The 20,671-nt window shown below is 37.3% G+C and overlaps 4 protein-coding genes across 19 annotated transcripts in view; 2 read left to right on the plus strand and 2 right to left on the minus strand.

The window, feature by feature from the left end:
* Nucleotides 1-20,671, minus strand: part of LOC105222874 (tau-tubulin kinase homolog Asator) — a 763,131-nt gene that overhangs the window by 477,770 nt on the left and 264,690 nt on the right. For all 15 annotated transcript variants that reach the window (XR_007423119.1, XM_049459556.1, XM_049459549.1 and 12 more), the window contains one exon: nucleotides 11,184-11,433. Coding sequence is in view for 14 of the 15 variants with exons in the window: in XM_049459556.1 (XP_049315513.1) it covers nucleotides 11,184-11,433 (250 nt within the window). In the remaining variant the exon portion in view is untranslated. The remainder of the gene's footprint in view (nucleotides 1-11,183; nucleotides 11,434-20,671) is intronic.
* The window catches only part of LOC125779131 (craniofacial development protein 2-like), a 409,833-nt gene that overhangs the window by 386,475 nt on the left and 2,687 nt on the right, over nucleotides 1-20,671 (minus strand). The window lies entirely within an intron of this gene.
* Nucleotides 1-20,671, plus strand: part of LOC125779107 (uncharacterized) — a 434,818-nt gene that overhangs the window by 19,899 nt on the left and 394,248 nt on the right. The gene's annotated exons all lie outside the window — the stretch shown is intronic.
* The window catches only part of LOC125779147 (craniofacial development protein 2-like), a 113,351-nt gene continuing 106,084 nt past the window's right edge, over nucleotides 13,405-20,671 (plus strand). The window contains exon 1 of the mRNA XM_049459788.1: nucleotides 13,405-14,394. Within this exon, the coding sequence (XP_049315745.1) occupies nucleotides 13,917-14,394 (478 nt within the window). The 5' untranslated portion in view covers nucleotides 13,405-13,916. The remainder of the gene's footprint in view (nucleotides 14,395-20,671) is intronic.

Raw genomic sequence — 20,671 nt, forward strand, 5'->3', positions numbered from 1 at the left:
CTCCTATTTCATTGTTCATGGTTCATGAAAAGGGGATGTCGCCAAAAAGTGTATATTTGAGGCCATCACCCAATTACAAAACATAGGTCTCATACCTTGCCATTTTGTTTCAGATCAGGGATCTAATTTTGTCTATTTATCTAGGATTTTAGGAGTGACCGAAGAACGCCCATATTTTCAGGTTAATGGCAAGGATATATTCTTTTTTTTAATAGCCCCCACCTTTTAAAAAGCACTAGGAATTGTTTAGAAAATTCAAAAAATAAAGTCAGTTTTAAATCGCGTCCGGTGAGTTGGGATGACATTGTACATTTTGTATAATAAGGATTCCCAAAATCCCGTGCGTTGCGCCCCTAAACTGTCTGAAGCACATATGTTTCCTAATAACTTTCAAAAAATGAGTGTGAAGCTGGCATCTCAGGTTATGAGCGACACTGTAGCCTCTGGTATGCTCGCTTCATACGCTATTTGATATTTTTAATAGCAGCAACTTTGAAGCTATTTTGCCAACAAAAAAAATTTTTTCGGCGTCAGACGACCAGTTAGAATTTTTAGATGAGGCAGCAGGAATTTTAAAGATAATTAGAATAGAAGACGAAAATGGGTCTGACATAACACATTCTTTTAATTATATTAAGGGTTGGATTTTAAACATAAGTAGTTTAAGACGTTTGTGGCGATTTTTGTCACAGTCAGGCTTCACTAACCTACAGACGCGAAGACTTTGCCAGGACAATTTAGAACACTACTTTGGACATATTAGAAGAGGAGGGGGAAGAAGTGTAAGGATTACTCCTTACATGTTTTGCAAATCTTTTTAAAAAATCTTGGGGGTTGCGATACGCCAATATCGTAGTAAAGGGAAACTGCGAACCCGTTCCAGAAAAGGAAACCTTTTCAATTGCACAGTCTCATCAAATAATAGCAAGTGTGTGCAATGACAAAGTGGTACGGGATCTTTCTTGGCAAGAATTTAAAGGTCTACCGCGAACAGACCACACCTTTAATCTGATAGCAGTAGGAGAAAATTCAGAATTAGATTTAGAAGTAGATTTCTTAAAAGAAAACGCATATTCGTATTTCTGTGGTTATTTTTATTTAAAAATTTATAAGACACACGCTTGCTCCCAACCCTTGCCATATACATATAGGAGATGAAGATATTTCACGAGAATTTTATTTTATTCAACAGAGACAAGTTGACAGGTGTAGTTTAGTAAGACCGCCACAGGAATTTTTAGATTATTTAAATAAATTAGAAGCAATTTTCCTAAAGGAATTTGATTCAACTTGTCATAGGATAGGTGTAGGGTAAATTTTATTTGATAAACTCAAATGTGTCAGACCCTATTCCTGCTGTGAAAATTGCAACAGTGATCTAATTTTAACATTATTTGTTAAATCTAGAATTTTCTTTTTAATTAAATTTTATAATAGAAGCCTTAGTACCCCTAATTTTATGTAAAAAATATTATGCGTTTCGCACTTGTAGGTACAGTAGGTGGTAAAATATCTTCAAAGCTCTACGGAATCATATGTGTGTAAACTTTATTTTTTGAATTTTTTTTTCTCATATATTAACATATATAATTTTTATATATTTTTAAAACTCTTATTTTCTGCCCAGCCCTTTTAGTTTTAAATTATGTAATAATTACCCCTGAAAACTGGGTGTAGGTTAGTTTGTATATATGTAAATAATGCGTACTCATTTTATTTATTTTATATTCATATTTATTAGTTAAAATATTTGCTGTTAAACAGAATAATGAAATGTGATATTTTGTTTGTATAGTTTTAAGATTTTTTTGTTTTGAATGATGTTTTTGTTAATTTTTATATTATTTTTGAATTTTGACAAATATTGTTATTTTTGTGATTTTATTTTGTACTTATATGGGTGATATAGGCCTATAGGGGAACTGAGCACCCAAAACTAACTTCGGTAACGCGCCTTTTGTATACCTCAGCGGTGGTGTGGAAATTACAAACTCCGAAAACATTTACTAAAAATTTCCTAACACATTTCTTCCATAGTGGCATCATTGGCAAATGTTATAAAAAATGTGGACTTTGACAGCGCTCTCTCGAATCAAAGAGTTTCGTATCAATTTATACATGCAGGTCTATTCAGCTTGACTTCTGATTGCAGACTGATTTCACTATCGCCATAGATAACTTGATCAGAATCTCTTTTCTTGCTCTCTCGCTTGTCAGCTGGCATTGCACCCTGATCTGTTTTCTGAGCTGGCAACAAAACACAATCAGGGTAACGCCAATCAGCAGTTAGTCAAAAAGGCGGGATGCCAGAAGAGCAGCGCTATAATTACTTGACGAAAATAATGTGAAATGAAATTTCATTGAACTGTGCGATCATATTTTGGCAAAATAAATGTTTATGTAAATTAATTAATGATTTTGCATTTTAGCATTTATATATGTATGCATTTTCAAAGTGTTTAATTTAGTGTTTTGTATAATTTATTATATACCCAATCTAATATTTTTCAGCAGTGGCATCATCGGCAAATGTTATAAAAAATGCGAGTTTTGACAGCTCTCTCTCGAATCAAAGAGTCTCGTATCAATTTATCTATGCTATCGCTTTGTGATAAAGTTCGTCCCATCGTAAGTGCTCGTTTTACGCTCTTCGTTTGTGCGTGTTACGGGCCGTCTCGACAGGATAAAATCTATGTCTTACTAACTGTCAAATCTATTGCTATTGCCCTTGCCAATTCTGTATGTGGCCATTTGTTATCATAACATAATCATTTGCGCTAAGGCGCAGGGTAGGTAGGTTCGAGCTGATGTAGCGCATGCTTTGAGCTCTTGAAAAACTTATTTTATCACATTGCGAAATGCCGTCGGGTAGGTAGCTGATGTAGCGCATGTTTTGAGCTCTTGAACTGTTTAAATCTTTTATGAGGAAAATAAAAAAGGATTACGATCCTTTTGTTTACAAATGTATTTCTGGGAAAAATAAGATAATAAGAAAAGGATAAAGATTCCAATTTTAACAAATGTATTTCTGGGAAAATAAGAATTCATATTTTTTGACTACTATATAATAATTGTGGCATAAATTTTATATACCAATTAAAATAATAAATGTAAAATGAGAAATGATTATTTATGCTTGTACAAGTTTATCAAATTTAAGACTTCGCTCATTCCATAATAATTCTGTAAATTAACAATATTAAACTAAATATTAATTTTTTTTCTTTTGAAAAATGTTATTTTGAATGTCTTAATATTCGCTCTTCTAAATTTCATATTATTGAAATGAAAATGCCGTCGGCATATGTGTAAATGGGATATGTTCCCTCTTCGAAATTTTCATAAAAATGAAAACTGCGCTGTCAAACTGCTGAAGTGACAGCTTATTGCTTACAATATATGGCAAACTAATTAGTTTACGCTTCACTGACGTATACACACGGATTGTCACTAACTAATTAGTTTACCATATATTGTAAGAAATAAGCACTATGGAGTCTCCACAGGCAATAGGCACGGCAATACAGTTAGTAAGACATAGATTTTATCCTGTCGAGACGGCCCGTTAGTGACAATCCGTGTGTATACGTCAGTGAAGCGCTTTACCTAGCCCGCGGGCGGCCGACTTTATTGCTCTCTCACAGATTCGCTCACACTTATTAGTCAAGCGATCTCTATACATGGTGGAAAATTAATGTGCATTTGAAAATTACTTGATCAACGACTGTTGACTGCTACGCATGTAATTTGTATGTGCGCGCTGATTAACAATTTATCTATTACAACTATGTTTAATATTGAGTGGGAAAACAAGTTTTTTTTTTTTAAACTCTTTTCAATGTTTGGAACTATGCACTTATTGTTGCCAAGTTTCGTTTTCCACTTTGAAATTAATAAAATCAAATACTAGAAATAAAATTAGCGATCGGCACTTTGAAGACTTACTTCGTATAAAGTTTTGCGGGTCCGAACTAGATTTAGATAAGTTGGTTCAAAACCATGAAAATGTTGATTTTTAGTTTTTTGATGAAAACTTCAACATAAATTCAATATTAAAAAATTTTTGAGTTTTAATTTCTTTTTGACACGTGAATTGTCTTTATTTTTGTAATTGACAAAAAATTAATAAGGAATTTTATTAAATTCACAATTTTATAAAAGTTGTCGAATCACTTTCAATTTTTTTATATTAATTAATATTAAATTAATAATATTAAAGCAAGCTCTCTCATACTCCAACACAAGCACACAGTTTGGTAGTGTGCGTTTGGGCATCACTGGTATACGTATACGATCACTTACGCTCTTTTAGCACCTGCTATGACTTTGCACATCCCTGCTCGCGACAAACGATTATCACCGAAGGGCTTTTCCACCTTCTAAATGTTTCAGCACCAGAAATTTGAATCAGTACAAAAAATTAAAGGAACTTATTTCTTGAATAATTTAACTCATCGTAAAAATAGCCGAATGCACTGAAGCTAAGCGTATAATAACAGAATTTTGATTCCGCACACAAAATTAAAGGAACTTCTTTGCTGCATAATTTCACTCATCGTAAAAATCGGCGAATGCACTTTATGTATGTACATCAGAAAAACAGCAACGATTTTTTTATGTAACATTGTACAGATATCGCTGAAAGTCATACCAACCTAGAAAAAAAAATGTTTCGACGAATGGTTTTTCGCACGAAATTTAAATCAAAAGGTCTTTGGATTTATCTTTGCCTACAGTATTACATGCGTACCTTCGTTAGGTAAAAAAAGCGAGTTAATAATGTAATTGCAGGATTTTCATATTCACATCTTTTAGAAATATAAGGATGGAAAATATCTCCCTTCCGCCTTTTTGTCTTTTGAATTTCGCGGCAGTGTATAAAGCGCTACAAAGCTCGTATCTGGCAACACTATACTCGTACATCTTTGAAAGATCTTGACATAAGCTACAAAACGACGCTATGCATGATTAGTTTGGATATTGCGTTCAACAGTTATAGAACGCCGAAATTCGCGCTACTTGTATAATATTTAAAGTTTTTCTTCGTTAAAGAAAAACCCGCTAGTTGGGGGTATTATGATAGTTAGCAGGTCACAAAACTAAAAAGAAGTTTTGTTAAACATTTTGAATATACTGAATAGAGATCATCATAGATATTAATCGATTGTCGTTTTTGTAAGCAACTCAAACACTAAAAGGTTAAAAATAAATCAATTTTATAAAAATTTCGTAAATATTATGAAAATATATTTATACTTTTATTAAATATTATGAAACAAAGTCAACATATATTTTTATTTTTATTGGTAATTATGTTTTTTGACTTGATCCGCTCATTGTAACACTTTTTATAAATCATTGAATAAAGAGCAAACAAGTGGAAGGGAGATATTTGACAACCTAATAAAATGATAACAGTGTCCGATCACTGTAACACTCTTTATATTTGACAATCTAATAAATTGGTGATGATATAAATTTCTCCCTTCCGCTTTTTTGCTATTTTCCAACTTAATATAAACAAATAAACTATGCATTATCGCATACCCAACAAGCGTTAATTAATTCCCATGTCAGCAAAATACTATATAATAAAACAACAATGATAACCTGTCCTATACAAAATATTCCACCAACAATTTTTATACTCATACTATTAACACATTTTAGTAATAATTTAATTTCTTAACTACTTCCAAATATTCCTGGGATTCTAAATAATGCAACAAAATGTTCACAACTAAAACTAATTAACCTTTGAAGGATTAAGATATCGAAACTGCAGTTCATAATCTTTATAGAAGGCAAATCTTGAAATAGGCAGCGACCTAAAATAACCTTCACAAATACAAAAAATGCCATACAAGAACATGACTTTGATTGCATAGTTTGTATGTCAGCTATATGCTATAGTGATTTGAACCATTTATCGAAGATTGTACCGTGGCCTTAAAAAATTTGTACCAAGATTCGTGAATATACCTCATCAAACAAGAAATGTTTCCATACAGGGACATGATCTTTATCGTTCAGTTTTTATGGCAGCTATACGCTATAATTGTTCGATATAGGTAAGTATATACAGACAGACCAATGCAACGGATAAAATATAAATGGTACAAGAAATAAAGTGCTAAGTTCGAGTGGAACCCAACAGTTTATATTCTTGCAACTTGCAAGAATCAAAGCCTGGGAATTCCTTTAGGTGCTAGGAAAACAATATATTAAACAAGTTAGGAAAGGCAAGGATCAAAGCTGGGGAGATTTTTATTAAAAAAACAAAAATGTTGCGAAAGAATTCATCACTAATTGTTCGACGAAATCGTGAATAAATTACAATCAAATTTGGCATTTTACTAAGTAATGTTAAAAGTAATTTAGTCTAATAACTATTATTTACTTCCCGTCAGCGAAAATTATACTAAAATCATCCTAAAATAAGATGTATCTGACACAAACTTAACCAAAGAGGCAAATTTGAATTGATGATATTATATACGGTATAAGGCGAACCAAAAGTTTGAAAACATTTTAATAGGTACATGACTTTATTACATATTATTTTATCTAGTTTTGGCTTTATTACATTTTATTAACAAAAACAGATGCTCTCCGGATATTAGTTATAAGGGGCTAGGGCAAGTTTTCACCCGATTTCCCGAAGCTGCGTTAAAAGCAAAATACGTTCACTAAATTTAATTAAGGTAATTCGCATATAAGGGGTATAGAGTATACCAGATGTTTGAAAATTGTTCTAAAAGGTGATATATTTCCTGTATTTTTTTTTAAAGAAAACAACACAGAAACAAAGTCAACCGGAAATGTTTATTATCATTCGAAAGAATATTATGTGTCATTTACTTTTTAAAGATTATCTTTTTCAAATGTTGGCTACGTAGCCGCAGCTAATGGTGTGATATCACACGATCTTGAAGTGAAATGAGGGAAGTGCCGCCGTCTTGTTGTAACCAATTGTCGTCAATATCGCGAACTTTAATTTTAGGCATCAAATAGGAAATAATAGGAAATAGGTTATTATGACGATAAAAAATCCGAGTCCGTTCCGGTTACGTAGACCCGACTGTTTTGGGAACGCCAATGTGCGATAACAGTCGCCATTATAAACATCACCGTTTTCGCGCCATAATTTTTGGAGAAGTATGGATCGATGATTCCACCGACCTATAAACCACACCAAACCGTTGCTTTTTCTTTATAAAATGACAGCTCTTGAATATCTTCAGGTTGTTCTTCGTCCCAAATGCGACAATTTTGCTTGTCTACATACCTATTAAGCAAGGGACAATGGGCCTCATCGCTGAACAAAATTTAGCTCGCAAACGTTGGATTTTTAAGTTCTAGCACAATCTGTATTTTATACGCTTTCAGTTTAAGATCTCGATCGGTCGAATATTATACGATAATGACGGCTGGGTCTCAAGTTAATGGTGTTGCAAATAGAACGAGAATAGATCATGTTGACTATAAGTTGACCGAAGCGCGCGATACACTTTCTTTACAGAACGTGAATTTTTGTAATAAAGTTGAACGACTTGGAAACGTTGTTTACGCTTAAGTCTTTCCATGATGAAATGCCAAATAATACTGAATAAAAACAACATAACAGCTTGACACGACTCACCCGTTATTAATCATGCTGTGAAGATCCGTCTCCAGAGTTTTAGACGTGAGAACGCTTTGATGGATAGATACCGAGAGTTGAAGAGCGAAGCGAGACGTATTTGTAGACAAGATAAGAGAGAGGCCGAAAAGCGAAGAGTTTGACAAGCTAGCAGACAGAGGTAATGCTCGAAAGTTCTACGAAAAGATGCGGAGTCTAACAGAAGGTTTCAAGACCGGAGCATACTCTTGGAGAAACCCCAGAGGTGATGTAGTGACTGGTGCCCAGAACATACTAAAATTATGGAGAGAACACTTCTCCAGCCCGTGGCAGTGAAGTTAAAACATCAAGAAATGGCGAATCCGATTCCCCAATCGAACCAATTACTCGTCTGAGGGGTCCGATGGATTGCCGTCTGAGCTCTTAAAATACGACGGCGAAGAACAGTAAAGGAGCATGCAGCAGCTTCTTTCTAGAATATCGTTCGACGAAAGCATGCCTGACGATTCATATTTAGGTGTGCTCTGCCCGATCCAAAAAACGTGAACTATACATTCTGCGCCAACTACCGTGGTAAAAGCGTCCTCAACATCCCACATATGGTTCTATCGAGCGTATTGTGTGAAGAATAAAGCACACCGTCAGCAAACTGATTCGAGCTTATCAGTTTGGCTTTAGGCCTGGAAAATCAACAATTGACCAGATATCCACCTAAGGCCAAATATTGGAAAAGATTCGTAAACCCTTAGTACTCCTGGATAAAATAGTTCTAAATTAAGAAGCTACAATCTTCAATAGGAGTGCACAGCTGCTGGCGTACGCCGATGATATTTATATTGTTGGCCTCAACAACCGCGCCAGACTGGTTAAAGGGGCGAATCAAATGGGTCTAGTTGTGAACGAGGGGAGGGCAAGACAAAAAAACTCCTGTCATTAAACAAACAGTCGTCGCACTAGCGCCTTGGCTCCACGAAAATTTTGTCGATCTTAAGAACAGCATTTACACCAAAAGCGACGTTAGCCTCAAAACCCAACGCAGAATACGTCTTGCCAACAGATGCTACTTCGGACTGACTAGGCAAATGAAAAGTAAAGTCCGAGAGCTTCTATCAAAGCCTTGATTAGGTCGTCCTTGCTTGAAAGGTTCCTTTGCTTGATTTTTTGATTAAGATGCTCCCACAGATGGGAGGATTATCCAGAGTTTTGGTGTTCGATATATCAGCCACTAACTAACAATTTTTGTGCTTTTGAAAGATCCAGTTTCCTGATAGTCCTAATTTTGCAACGTTTGAAGTGACGTTTAAGTAACCAAATTTGTTCATCGTGGACTCAATGAAAACCAAATTTCCAATACCAGATGTTACCACACAGACCTCCACCGTGCTTTACGGTGTTGGTAACACATGTATCATCAAAGGCTTTATTTTTGGATCGCCAAATTGTAGGAGGTTTTTTCGAGTCAAATCTTTAGAATTTGCTTTCGTCCAAGCAAATTCGTTTTCCAAGAAGTTTGAAGCCTGATTTGTATACTTTTTTGCAAATTTCAGGTTCATCTTTTGATTCGCCTTTGATGTATAGGACTTTTTGCGTGGTACTCGTCCATGCAAACCGCTTTTGTGCAATGTTCGCCTGATTGTACTGCCATTTACGGGCTTACTCAATATATCTCCCCTATATCTTTTCATATTTGAACAGCGTTTGAAATTGGATTTGTTTTTGCTTCTCGTACTATTGATCGCGTTTCAGTGTCAGTAAGGGGCGTTGGTCAGCCCGGCCGAGACAAATCAACAATCTGATGTTTACCATGTTTATCAATCTTTTTTTTTTTATTGTGCAATGATGGCTTCCAACTATTTTTCCGATTTTGCGCAAAGTTTTACGTTTTTTATGCAAATCTAATATGAGTTTTTAATCGTTTCAGTGGTTCTTCGCTTGCCCATTGAAAAAGTTGATATTTTAGCGACTAAACCTCAGAAAAAACAAAAATGATATTAAAAAATATGTTTTACTACACTCACTCGTTTGAATAGTAACGGTTTCCAAAGTACATTTGGCGCTTCCCAAAAATAAGTACTAAAGACAAACAAGGGTTGTTGCTTTTTACTTTTTTGACGCGAAAAAACGAGAGTATGTATAGACTGCTTTGTGAAAAATTCTTCAAAACTGATAGAAATGCTGTTTACATATATTTGACGGAGTCCCTTCTTTTGAAATCATCGTAAATTTTTCAATATATGTATCTATTTATAACTCAAGGACGGCTGAACCGATTTGGCTTTAAATTGGTGGGGATGTAGCTTGGTACAGGCTCCTTTTTATAGTTTTCTGAGTCAAAACAATTCATGTATAAAAAATTATATTTCAGATCTTAAGTATTTGTTCAATATTTATATCAGATTCTTTCGGATATTCTTTTTTACTTAAATTTCCGGGAAAATGATATTACAAAACCAAATATGAGCGCCATCTGTCGACCAGTTTGTTTACAGCAGCTGCTTAAGTCGGTACATCTTTGTGGTGCGTTGCGATTTGTACAATGGATAAACATATCGAAGAAAGAATTTGTCTCAAATTTTGTATTACAAACCAAATTTAGTGTGCGAATATTGAAAAAGGCTTCCGGTGAATCAAAAACATAAGCCAACGAGTGATACTGATATCTTAAAGCCTTTTAAGACGGTCGAGAGATCGTTGAAGACATACCTCGTTCTGGACTACCTTCGACCTTTTCAACTGATGAAAATATTACAAAACTGTTATGGCGGTTGAAAGTAGTCAGGCAAATCTTAAAGAGATGGCACGTCCTTTCAAATGATTTTAGTGGGTTCTTGCTCGACTTGTCCCGATAAAACTCCATTAAAAAAAGGACGATTGTGACCGATTTTAAAGCCAAAAAAGAAGTATTCACCAGATTTGCATCCGTGTGATTTTTTCTTTTTCCCCAAACTGAATTTGCCACTCTGTGGAACCCGTTTACAGTCGATCGAAGAATAAAAACTTAATTCGGAGAAGGAGCTGAAGGCCATCCCAAAAAGTTCTTATGAAAAGTGTTTAGAAGACTGGAAAAATCGTTGGCTTAAGTGTATTTCATCTGGTGATTACTATGAAGGCGAAAAAATAACTATTGATGAATAATTATATATTTTGCGTTTAATTTACAATTTCCGGGTACTTCTTTTGTTAGAATGTATATTTTATAATATCCTTGACAACAAGCTGCGAGCGGAGTACTTGGACTCTTATACCGCCAGTAACGTTTCCGTCCTTATTCGTAAGTAATATTTTCATTGTTGAATAGTTTATAAAAATAATATTTATGGTATAGCCGGTTTAAACGTGGTCGGATCTACTACGACATTAGTGTAAGTTAATGAGATGCCAAATTTGATTGTTATCCATTCAGGATTACGTCGAATAATAAATGGTTCATTCTTTCACATTAATTAGAAAAAAAAATTGCCAACACCTATGAGTATTTCGACTATTTTGAACCGTGCAAGCAAGTAGAGCAAATAATTGTGCACGTACTTTGTAATATCATAAACTACAATTAAAAATATACCTTTTATAAGTGGTTCAGTTGCATTCAAATTCTGATTAAAATTAGGCTCGTCATTAGTGCCGTCAGATCTTTGTATTTTTTTTGGCGAGCCATCACATCCAACTTCACTTTGACCTTCAACGACATTTTGGTAATTAAGTTGATCCTCTGCTATACTAGTATCACCAATGAGTATGTCATCATTATGTAAATGGGATTGCAGAGAGGTAGAATTCGGTCCTACTTCTTTATCACAGCCACCAATTTGAGCCTGTCGGAAAAAAAAAATAATTAAAATACACACCAGTAATCCAAGAACTGTATGTAAAATTAAATTGAAAAGAAACAGTAACAAAGATGAAAAAATATTATACAGTTGCTTATTATCCTGTGGAAATATACAAACTGCTTAGAGATGATGTACTACGAGAAATTAAATACATTTCCTACCACAATTGCCTCTTCATGAAATCTAAGTATGCACAACAAAAAATCCAAACGGCGTGTGTAATGAGTTATCCAAGGATGGGAACTTTTTTCAATAGTCCTGTCAAGCTTTCATATTATGTTCAGTATTGTTTGGCATTTTATCATGGAAATATTTATAGGTACATCCAGAAAAAACAACGGTTTGGTGTGGTTTATAAGCCGGCGGAATCATCGATCCATATTTCTCCAAAAATTATGCCGCGAGAACATAACTGTCAATGGCGACCGTTATCGCGCCATAATAACCGACTATCTGACGCCTAAAATTGAAGCTTGTGATCTAGGCGTCATTTGGTTTCAACAACACGGGGCCATTTCTCACACATCGCGAAATGCAAAGTCAATGCCGACAATCCCGCTTTGATTCAGGGCTTGGAGTAAAACATCACGCGTGATATTCACCAGTCAAAATGCTCAAACGAGCCAACAACATTTGAACACAACGGATGGACCATCTGAGATGTAGCCACCGCCAACATTTGAAAGAGTTAATCTTCAAAAAATAAATGCCACAGAATGATCTTTCGAGTGATAATAAATTATATTTGAAGTTTCTGTGTTTTTTCTTAAAAAAAGTAGGGCCCTCGAAATGGGTCACCCTTTATGTCCTAAAAAAATTCTTCAAAGCAGAAATTCTGTAAAAAATTGTTCAAGATAACTGGAAGTGTGGCAAGCCTTATATTAGGATAATGTAGTTCGAGAAGTACTGAATATTTGTTTAACACCATATTATCTTTTAAATTTTTTGACATCAAGTCGAGAATATGATATCATGTAAATAGCCGCCGCCACAATTGATTGTCATTTCAGCCCTTTTTATGGCATTTTCCATCACTTTGACCAGAATTTCCGGCGATAGGTCCTCACTTTCTTGACGGATATTGTCTATATTATTATAAACCCGCGACTTCAAAAAGCCCCACAAAAAGAAGTCTGAAGCGATCAAATCAGGCGATCTTGCTGGCCAGTGCAATTTGCCAAACCGGGAGATTAGTCGCCCGGGAAATGCATCCTTCAGCATATCGGTTGTGGCACGTGCAGTGTGTGCCGCTGCATCGTCCTGTTGGAACCACTTGTTTTCCAATCGCAATTCATCAAGTTGCGTCAAAAAGAACTCGTTGATCATTGCTCTGTAGCACTCACCGCTCACAGTAACCGTTTGGCCCGCGGCGTCTTCGAAGAAACTCCTCCAGCGAAAACAGCACACCATACAGTGACTTTGAGCGGGTATAATGGCTGTTTGTGGGTTACACGCGGATTTTCAGTGCCCCAAAAGCGTAAATTTTGCTTATTTACGTACCCGCTAAGATGGAAATGGGCCTCATAACTCATGATTATTTGTGATGAAAAATCATCTTCCTTTTGATGGTGATTAAGGATGGCTGAAACGTATGTTTCGATTTGCGGTCAGCAGCTAACAACTGATGCACCGTCTGGACTTTGTACGGAAACATCTTCAAATCTTGTACTAAAATTCGCTGTAATCACCATCGACTGATACCCATTTGCGTGGCACGTCGTCTGGTCGATATCGACGGCGCTTCAATGACAATGTCGGCAACAGCAGCAGTATTCTCTGCAAAACGGCTACTCCGGGGTCTACCACGCCTGGTAGCATCTCGTGTTGTGCCAGTCACTTCGAGGCGAGCGGCTAAACATCGCAGTGCTTCACCAGTAGGCGTCAGACGGCCTAAAAATCTGCGACGAAATTCACGTTGTGCCCAAGTCACCGACCGATTATTGGTCAAATAAATAATCACCAATAACCCGTGTTCTGGAGCAGTGTAGCGTACCATTGTTTATTTACGTGTATTTCGCATGTATTTACTACACAAATTTGAAAACAGAACTGACATTAGAGATCAATTTCAAAATTTGTAGCATCTTCTGATAGGAGGATTACTTTTGCGCCACCATGTATAAATATATGCATCTAAATGTTATACGCATACGATAAAAAAGACTGAAAGATGCATTATGAAGATGTATATGAGGATGGAGTCATGTGTAGAAGTTCACGCAAGTGAGGAAAGTTCTCTGATCGCCATTCACTTGGGAGTGGCCAGAAACGATTCTTTTGCATATGATTCAAGCAGTTCACGACTTCCGGTCTTTGACCAAGTATCCTCTGGGTAGCCTAAGAACATCCGTTTAAAGGCGAGCTAAAGTCAGAGGGCGAAACATCCCCTGCATAGGGTTGTGCGCTGGGTTTGGGACCCGCCACGTAAAAAAACACTCCCAAAGAAAAGGAACAACAAGCCTCGGATGAGTGACCCCCCTTTTGATGACTACGAATTGAGGGCATGCACCTGGAATGTCCGGTCCCTTAATTGGGAAGGTGCCGCTGCCCAGCTGGTTGATGTCCTCGTGAAAATAAAGGCTGACATCACCGCCGTCCAAGAAATGCGATGGACGGGACAAGGACAGAGACAAGTAGGTCCTTGTGACATTTACTACAGTGGCCATATAAAGGAGCGCAAGTATGGTGTTGGATTCGTGGTAGGAGAGAGATTCCGTCGCCGAGTACTATCATTGACTGCGGTGAATGAACGTCTAGCCACAATCCGCATCAAAGCGAGGTTCTTCAACATATCGATGATTTGCGCCCACGCCCCGACGGAAGAGAAGGACGATGTGACCAAAGATGCCTTTTATGAGTGCTTGGAGCGCACTTATGAGAGATGCCCCCGCCACGATGTCAAAATCGTGCTTGGCGACTTCAACGCCAGGGTGGGCAAAGAAGGTATCTTTGGCACTACGGTCGGTAAATTCAGCCTCCACGACGAAACAACCCCAAATGGGTGAGGCTGATCGACTTCGCCGGGGCCCGAAATATGGTTATCTGTAGTACTAGATTCCAGCATAAGAAGATACATCAAGCTACCTGGCTGTCTCCGGATCGAAAAACCACCAACCAGATCGATCATGTTGTGATAGACGGAAGACACGTCTCCAGTGTTTTAGATGTGCGTGCGCTCCGAGGTCCTAACATCGACTCGGACCACTATATTGTTGCAGCCAAAATTCGCACCCGCCTCTGTGCAGCAAAAAACGCACGCCAACAAACACAACGAAGGTTCGACGTCGAGAAGCTGCAATCACAACAGACAGCCGAACGTTTTTCTACTCGGCTTGCACTCCTGCTCTCTGAGAGCACTCATCAACAACTCGGTATAAGGGAACTGTGGAACGGCATTTCAAACTCCTTACGTACAGCTGCAACCGAAACCATTGGTTTTCGGAAAGTGCAAAAGAACAGCTGGTACGACGAGGAGTGCCGTGTCGCAGCGGAGAGAAAACAGGCTGCCTACCACGCAACGTTACGATCGACCACAACACGTGCGGGATGGGATAGATACCGAGAGTTGAAGAGGGAAGCGAGACGCATTTGCAGACAGAAAAAGAAAGAGGCCGAAATGCGTGAGTACGAAAAGCTTGATAAGCTGGCCGACAGGGGTAATGCTCGAAAATTCTACGAAAAAATGCGGCGGCTTACAGAAGGTTTCAAGACCGGAGCATACTCTTGTAGAACCCCCAAAGGTGATCTAGTTACCGATGCCCAGAGCATACTTAAATTATGGAGGGAACACTTCTCCAGCCTGCTGAATGGCAGTGAAAGCACAACACCGGGAGAAGGCGAACCCGATTCCCCAATCGATGACGATGGAGCAGACGTTCCATTGCCCGACCATGAAGAAGTTCGAATAGCAATTACCCGCCTGAAGAACAACAAAGCGGCAGGGGCCGATGGATTGCCGGTCGAGCTATTCAAACACGGCGGCGAAGAACTGATAAGGAGCATGCATCAGCTTCTTTGTAAAATATGGTCGGATGAAAGCATGCCCAACGACTGGAATTTAAGTGTGCTATGCCCAATTCATAAAAAAGGAGACCCCACAATCTGCGCCAACTACCGTGGGATTAGCCTCCTCAACATCGCATATAAGGTTCTATCGAGCGTAAGTGAAAGATTAAAGCCCACCGTCAACGAACTGATTGGACCTTATCAGTGTGGCTTTAGACCTGGCCAATCAACAACCGACCAGATATTCACCATGCGCCAAATCTGATGATATTGATATCATCGGCCTCAACACCCGCGCCGTTAGTTCTGCTTTCTCCAGGCTGGACAAGGAAGCAAAACGAATGGGTCTGGCAGTGAACGAGGGCAAGACGAAATATCTCCTGTCATCAAACAAACAGTCGTCGCACTCGCGACTTGGCACTCACGTCACTGTTGACAGTCATAACTTTGAAGTTGTAGATAATTTCGTATATCGCATTGGATGGAAAGATGATGGAACGATGAGCTGTACGAGATATACGACGACATTGACATAGTTCAGCGAATTAAAAAACAGCGGCTACGCTGGCTAGGTCATGTTGTCCGGATGGACGAAAACACTCGAGCTCTGAAAGTATTCGACGCAGAAGCAGAGGAAGGCCTCCACTCCGTTAGAAGGACCAAGTGGAGAAGGACCTGGCTTCGCTTGGAATATCCAATTGGCGCCACGTAGCGAAAATAAGAAACGACTGGCGCGCGGTTGTTAACTCGGCTCTAATCGCGTAAGCGGTGTCTACGCCAATTAAGAAGGAGAAGAAGATTTGTTTACTGCCGTTCATGTTCAAAACTTCTTAAATATTTGCCAAAACAAACGTCCAATTGATGCCGTCATAAGTGCTGCCAATCACTGAAAGAATTGAAGTGTCTAAAAAGTGTTGCACCAGAAGATAAAACGACCGCCATTAACAATTGTGTAACGTGGATTACAGAAGATTTTCAGCCATTCACAGCTTATAAGGGGTCTGGCTTCTTAAAGCTCGCAAAGTTTTTAATTAATTTAATAGTAGACAATTGGTTCCAAATTAACGAAATACTCAAAGAGAAAGAAGAAAGCCAACGCTTGTTGTTGATAAATATTTCAACGCTTAAAGAGCTTGTTGACTTGTGCAGTGATTTTGAAATAATATTTAAAAAATTACAACTTTGCAGTCCTCCATCATTGTGTTTCGTTATACCAGCAATTCAAAAATTTAAGAGTGTGTGTATGCCTAAAGATACAGACGTAGCTGCTATAGTATCATTGAAGAAAAAAATTACTCAAAACGTTGAACAAATGTGGGATGTAAATGTGGGTTTATGGCGAAAAACTGCTTTGTTTTTATATCCACCAGCTTTGAGTACACAGCAAACCGATTTAAATGATATTAAGAATTTTGTGTTGAAAATTTACTTAAAATTACCCCCACATCATCAGCATCTTATTCTATCCCAACTAGTCCGTGCTCACCTTGTTCTGATTCCGTTGCGCAATTTTCATTTACTCAAAACAGTATTTCAATAGACTTGGACACTGAATCAACAAATCCACCGTCATATAAAAAAGAGGTTCAATTTTTTTCCTCCGACATATTTAAAAAAGCAACACAAAATACCACGAAGACATCAACAGAGGAGATAGATAGATACTGCAAGGAAAATGTAGAAATAACTGACGATTTTGATGTTCTCGAATGGTGGAAATCAAGTGAAAAGTTCTATCCATATTTATCTAAAGTCGCACTACAAGTCCATTCAATTCCTTCCAGTAGTGCAGCTGCTGAACGCGCTTTTTCTTTAGCTGGCAACGTAATAACCGAAAAGAGAAGCAGATTTGGGCCAAAATCGATAGACAGCTTGTTATTTTTGCAATCATATTTCAAAAATTTTAAAAATTAAAAGTATTGTTTTCAGTTTTTTTTTTATTGTTTAATACTTAAATAAAATAAAAAAATAAAATATGAGTTAAATTTTTTTCTTTATATATTTTTATTTTCATTTCATGAATAACATATTATTTCAGTTGTATTTATGTATATAGATATGTGTGTATGAAAATAAATATAATTTTACTGTAATGAATTAATATTCCTTCTTTCCCACCTCAGTTTGCTTTTTCCGTCATCCAGTTTGTCTACCGGCATAAAAATCAAAACATTCATTTGTGCCTTTTTTGAGTTTATTCCCCATCACAAAAAATCATTTTGAGTTGAACGAACAAGTACCTAACTTGAGTGATTTGAGGCGATCGTTTATTAAATGACCGAGCGCACACGAACCGCATGGTTTGATTGAATTAAAATCAACATTGAATATGAGTGTTCGAACAAGTTCGATCGTATGAGCGTAAAGGCTGATATTTCTGTGCAATGATTGCGTATGAACATTTTACAATCGCCCGTTGCTGATCTCTGATCCACAGCAAACAACTTCTGAAAATTTCATGAAGATTGGTTTCGCCGTTTTCGAGCCTTAGCGTTACTAACGAACAAACATTCATATTTACTTACATATGTATATACAAAAATAAATACATGTATGAGAAAAAGAGAAGGACTCTTTTTAGGCGTTTTCCGGCAACTTTCGTAATTTTTTTTACATAAGAACCTTCTCCTAATAATAACAAATACAACAAAAAAAGAATTAGTGAAATCGGTCCAGCCATTCACGCGTGATGCCGTGACAACGGAAAACGGGTTTAATTTTTATATATATAGATTTCTAGTTATTATCTTTATATATATAAATCTTCTGACCGTGTGTTTGTAATTGAACTGCTCCTAAACGGCTGGACCGATTTTGATGAAATTTATTGTGTGTGAGATTCGAGAATGGTTTAGATTCACAATTTGGTCCACTAGAACATTTGTTGTAAATTAGTTTTTCATTTGTAATTAATTGGAATGTTTTACATTGGATCCGATAGATGGCGCTACCTTCGCAGTATCCAATATTCAAATCTTAAATTGGCGTAAACGTGCATTAAACAAAACGATGCCAAAGTGAGTTACGTTTATTGAAATATGATAATCATTGGGATCTCACGCTTGCAGATGCAGCACTGAGCTCATCGCCGCACCAAATTCGTCAATTATTTTCAATAATATTAACAACGTGTTTTCCATCTGAAGCATCTGCACTATGGAACATATATAAAGACTCAATGAGTGAAGATATTTTGCATCGTATTAGAATAACCAATCAAAATGTCAATATTGAATTCTCCGCTGAGATATATAATGAGGCATTAATATTTATTGAAGATTTTTGTATTCTGATTCCAAACACGCCGCTCATACAGTTTGGCATGCCTGCTTCCAGCCGCCCAGCAGCAGATATAATTAACAGCGATGTTCAGCGTGAACAGCAATTTGATATAACTTCTTTGGCTACTTTTGTTGCTAATAATGAACAATTGCTTACTGCTGAGCAACGAAATGTCTACGATAAAATCAACCTATCAATAGCAGCACAACAAGGAGGTTTCTATTATTTGGTTGCACCAGGTGGTACTGGTAAAACATTCCTTATCTCACTGATACTTGCGAGCATTCGTTCACAAAATCACATTGCATTGGCGTTTGCTTCATCAGGTATTGCAGCCAATCTTCTTGATGGTGGTCGAACTGCCCACTCAGCACTGAAATTAACTTTAAATATTCATACAAATCCCGACGCAATGTGTAACATAAAACAAGTAAGGAAGGGCTAAGTCCGGGTGTCACCGAACATTTTATACTCTCGCATGATAAAGTGATAATCGAGATTTCATTATCCGTCATTTACATATTATTTTATTTTGCTGTAAAATTAATTAGAATTAAATTCTGAGAGATTTTCCGATATTTTCGGTGAAAAATTAGGTTAGGTTAGGTTAGGCACTGAGTTCTTCGTGTTCGATATCAGGGACCTTGAAAAGTTATAGTCTGATCACGACAATTTTTCCACAAGGGATACCTCAGCTGAAATACCGTATTTGTGTAAAGTTTTATTCCGCAATGATCATTGGTTCCTAATGTATATATTATACAGAGAAGGCATCAGATGGAATTCAAAATAGCGTTATATTGGAAGAAGGCGTGGTTGTGAACCGATTTCGCCCATATTTCGTACATGTCATCAGAGTGTCAAGGAAATATTATATACCGAATTTCATTAAAATCGATTGAGTAGTTCCTGAGATAAGGTTTTTGGTCCATAAGAGGGCGACGCCACGCCCATTTTCAATTTAAAAAAAATCCTGGGTGCAGCTTCCTTCTGCCATTTCTTCCGTAAAATTTAGTGTTTCTGACTTTTTTGTTAGTCGGTTAACGCACTTTTAGTGGTTTTCAACATAACCTTTGTATGGGAGGTGGGCGTGGTTATTATCCGATTTCTTCCATTTTTGAACTGTACATGGAAGTGCCTGAAGGAAACGACTCTGTAGAGTTTGGTTGACAAAGCTATAGTAGTTTTCGAGATATGTACAAAAAACTTAGTAGAGGGCGGGGACACGCCCACTTTTCCAAAAAAATACGTCCAAATATGCCCCTCCCTAATGCGATTCCTTGTGCCAAATTTCACTTTAATATCTTTATTTATGGCTTAGTTATGACAATTTATAGGTTTTCGGTTTCCGCCATCTTCGAACGTAACCTTCTTATGGAGCCAAGAAATACGTGTACCAAGTTTCATCATGATATCTCAATTTTTACTCAAGTTACAGCTTGCACGGACGGACAGACAGACATCCGTATTTCAACTCTACTCGTCACCCTGATCACTTTGGTATATATAACCCTATATCTGACTCTTTTAGTTTTAGGACTTACAAACAACCGTTATGTGAACAAAACTATAATACTCTCCTTAGCAACTTTGTTGCGAGAGTATCTTCTTCTTAATTGGCGTAGACACCGCTTACGCGATTATAGCCGAGTTAACAACCGCGCGCCAGTCGTTTCTTCTTTTCGCTACGTGGCGCCAATTGGATATTCCAAGCGAAGCCAGGTCTTTCTCCACTTGGTCCTTCCAACGGAGTGGAGGTCTTCCTCTTCCTCTGCTTCCCCCGGCGGGTACTGCGTCGAATACTTTCAGAGCTGGAGTGTTTTCATCCATCCGGACAACATGACCTAGCCAGCGTAGCCGCTGTCTTTTAATTCGCTGAACTATGTCAATGTCGTCGTATATCTCGCACAGCTCATCGTTCCATCGAATGCGA

This window comes from Bactrocera dorsalis, chromosome 6 (genome assembly GCF_023373825.1).
Source record: "Bactrocera dorsalis isolate Fly_Bdor chromosome 6, ASM2337382v1, whole genome shotgun sequence".
NCBI classification, from domain to species: Eukaryota; Metazoa; Arthropoda; class Insecta; order Diptera; family Tephritidae; genus Bactrocera; species Bactrocera dorsalis.